The sequence below is a fragment of the Branchiostoma floridae genome, chromosome 6 (assembly GCF_000003815.2).
Source record: "Branchiostoma floridae strain S238N-H82 chromosome 6, Bfl_VNyyK, whole genome shotgun sequence".
NCBI classification, from domain to species: Eukaryota; Metazoa; Chordata; class Leptocardii; order Amphioxiformes; family Branchiostomatidae; genus Branchiostoma; species Branchiostoma floridae.
The window spans coordinates 14,733,653-14,736,767 of record NC_049984.1 but is presented as its reverse complement, the minus strand read 5'-3'; the positions used below and the strand labels follow the sequence as shown (position 1 = coordinate 14,736,767).

The 3,115-nt window shown below is 41.9% G+C and overlaps 1 protein-coding gene across 1 annotated transcript in view; it reads left to right on the top strand.

Moving 5' to 3' along the window:
* The first annotated feature begins 653 nt into the window (after positions 1-653).
* The window catches only part of LOC118418121, a 7,533-nt gene continuing 5,071 nt past the window's right edge, over positions 654-3,115 (top strand). The window contains exons 1-3 of the mRNA XM_035823952.1: positions 654-969; positions 1,378-1,461; positions 2,931-3,112. Coding sequence (XP_035679845.1) covers positions 684-969; positions 1,378-1,461; positions 2,931-3,112 — 552 coding nt within the window. The 5' untranslated portion in view covers positions 654-683. The remainder of the gene's footprint in view (positions 970-1,377; positions 1,462-2,930; positions 3,113-3,115) is intronic.

Sequence of the window (3,115 nt, the reverse complement as noted above, 5' to 3'; positions counted from 1 at the left end):
ATCGACAGACGTATGTTCGTTTCGACAGCATGGAAAGGTATAAAGAACACGAAAGAAAGTTAGCTACGGCTATACATCTCATTAAAAATCTTTGTATTAATAATTGTGAAAATACGTGATGATTATATTGATACACTGGCAAATCAAGGTTCTACATTTTACAGAGTAATTCGGATCCATCCTGAACAAGTGGAAAAAGACCCTACATATCTCCCATTGATTCCATTACATACAGCTGTGCCAGTGTTCTAGGGAGGCAATTTGAAACCAATAAAAGGATTCCGTTGTCAATCACAAATCGATCCTGTACGGTTAAATTTGATATAGGTATCTACTTTCTCATTACCAATACTGTAAAAGTTACTTTCATACTTGTGACATATCAGAACCTTAACAACAACTGAGCCTACAATAGTCCATCCATCTAAAAGTCTAGTGTCAACCAAAGAATTCCAAACTCTCAGTGTGTGTGAATCATCTCTCTCTATATATATATCTGATATGTCTCTTAATTAGAAATCCGACGGCCTGTTTCTGTAAACAATGTCGTAATGTAAAAATTTCCTCACGACATGCGACAGCGAGGTATGTTAGAGAAGATCATAAAAACGCGTTTCCGCTGTAACGTTACATTCCATTCACCTGGGCGCGGTCCACAGAACACACCTCCGCGAGTTCTATCAATGGAGGAGAGACACCAGCGGCTACTCCGCCAAAAAAGCAGCAAACTTGCCGAAGGACTGAGTGAAATAGTATCCGAAGTAACGTACGCACTTTTCGAAAAAGGCGACATTACGTTTGAACAGCGGGAGCTTGTTGAAGGCGGGCGGGAGAACGCTGACAAGGCCCGCCGGCTGCTTCGCGTGCTACCGACCGGGGGTCCGACCGCCTTTCGGGACCTGCAAGACGCGGTGAGAGACCGGAACAGGGATCTTTCAGACATACTGGAGGAGGAATCGCAACTTGTAGGTAAATAAATAGTTACGTTTTCGGGATGGATAAAATAGATCTAGAACACTTGAGTTTTATATGACGCAAAACTGGCGCTTACCTGAATGAATGAATAGAGTCGATTGTAACAGAAGAAAATTGTTTTGCCTTTACATGGTTTTAAAAGTGATAATGACTGATACAAGTGTGTATTGTGGATAGAAATATTTTGATAAATGTAAGTCTTTTACGACGGCAGACGTTGCTTGAAACTTGATGCAATAGAGTTTCCAACCGGTGAACAGAGTTATGTAGAAGGGCGTGTCTACATCGTCGAGGGGCTGGTACGTTATGGACAAACAACGCTTACAGTTTCCCGTATATACAACATTGCAGCAATATATTACTGTGTAGCCACTTTTGTCTGAATATTTCTTTCTTGTTCAGATTTCACAATGGCAGAATCTGAACATGGAATCCTTGACGATCCACGGAGACTCAGCTGGGAGAAGATCAAACGTGACACCCCAGGTAGGGCAGCGGACAGTGTCCGGGGTGTACGGAGTTGTCTGTGAGAAAGATAGTCCCATAGCCTTCTTAGGTGTCAGGACAGTATGTTTCATCCACTGTAACGTTATCTACGATGTTGGAAGGCGGAGCCTATCCCTCTCCTTCCACAACTTTTTTGCCTCTCCAGCCGAAGTCAGGTACCCATTTTTACACCTGGGTGGAGAGAGGAAAGTCGTGTTAAGTGCATTTCCAATTACACAGCGTCTAGCCAGCAACACCGAAAAACGAACCCGAGTTTCGAAATCCACTAGCTAGGCCATTCGACGCCATCTGTTATAAGATAATTTTTGTTGCAAGTTCTTGCCCGAGGGCTAATTGCAAGTGACAAAAATGACATACAAATAATGGTTGAACAGTATAGTGAGCGACTACTCTAGTCTAATTTAAAACTAGTTAAAGATGTAACTTATTGGGTTTGACTTCTTTTTCTGAGACAGTGGAAGACGAAAGATCCAATTTTTTTCTGTAATGTGTGGGTTATATATAGACTTATAGTGATGAAATAAGCAACGCCAGAGTCAAGTCTTACACTTGTCCAGACATAATAAAGTGGGGCGTTTCCTTGGATTGAACTGCGAAAAAAGTTAGCTCACTATTCAAAAGATTAATCTTACCTGATACCCATTTCATACATTATCATTGCAACGGATTTGCATTTCTGCTATCGCTGATTTCTAATTGAATGACAACCTCATGGCACATTGTAACAGTTGTAGGGAGCGGCTTAAGATTGGGTTTGGAAATTTTCTTCCTGTAGAAAGCATTTTGCAACTCATGAATTATTTCACGACGTGTCGTCCATAAAATATCCACCTGTTGTTTACTACACCAGGGGAGTGGTTTGCACTGCTGAAATTTACTATCGCGTGACACACGAGTATCCTAGTAACGCTGGCAACCGTTTTATGTCATTTTACAACATCCAATCACAAGTAACATTGGGTAGATGTTCCTTTGGCTTATCGGAGATAGGATAAAGTTTCGATTGGTCGCCCACGGCTGTAACGTTACAGACATTTGGTCCATACAACAAAATGCTGAATTGTTGACCAAAGTTGCATTATAGATAGAATCAAGTCATTGGGTCCTGATACGATTTCAAACCGACCTATTGACAAACTATTACAAATGATTACTAGCTTTATTCCTTCGAACATGTAATCATCCTTAGATGCAAAAATATTGTCTTTCCAGTGGATTTTTGATGTTGTTGTTGCATCCCATACATCAACCGTATATCATTTTATTAGACGTGTTAGCCATATACATTTCCGTGGATGTTATTTACCTTGGCCGGAAAAGGGCAGTAATGCACAGGCGCAAACTAGATGGTAAATTCTATGGCTCTGTAACAGCCGTGCGCCTTGTTGCTAGCTTTTCCTCCAGTACTTATCATGGCTATCCACTGATCTGAGCCTCTCTTTTCACAGTTTCACCCTCACAACTAGTGGCGAAACACCAGGAGAAGATAGCGGAACAGGTCAGCTGGCTGGAAGAACGCATCTGCACGCTGCAAGATGACACCGAGGCTCTGGTGCAAGAGCTCTGCGGTCTGAGGCAGGACTGCAGAAAGGTCGAGAAAGACATAAGTATGGTAAAGGGAGAAAAGAAGGTC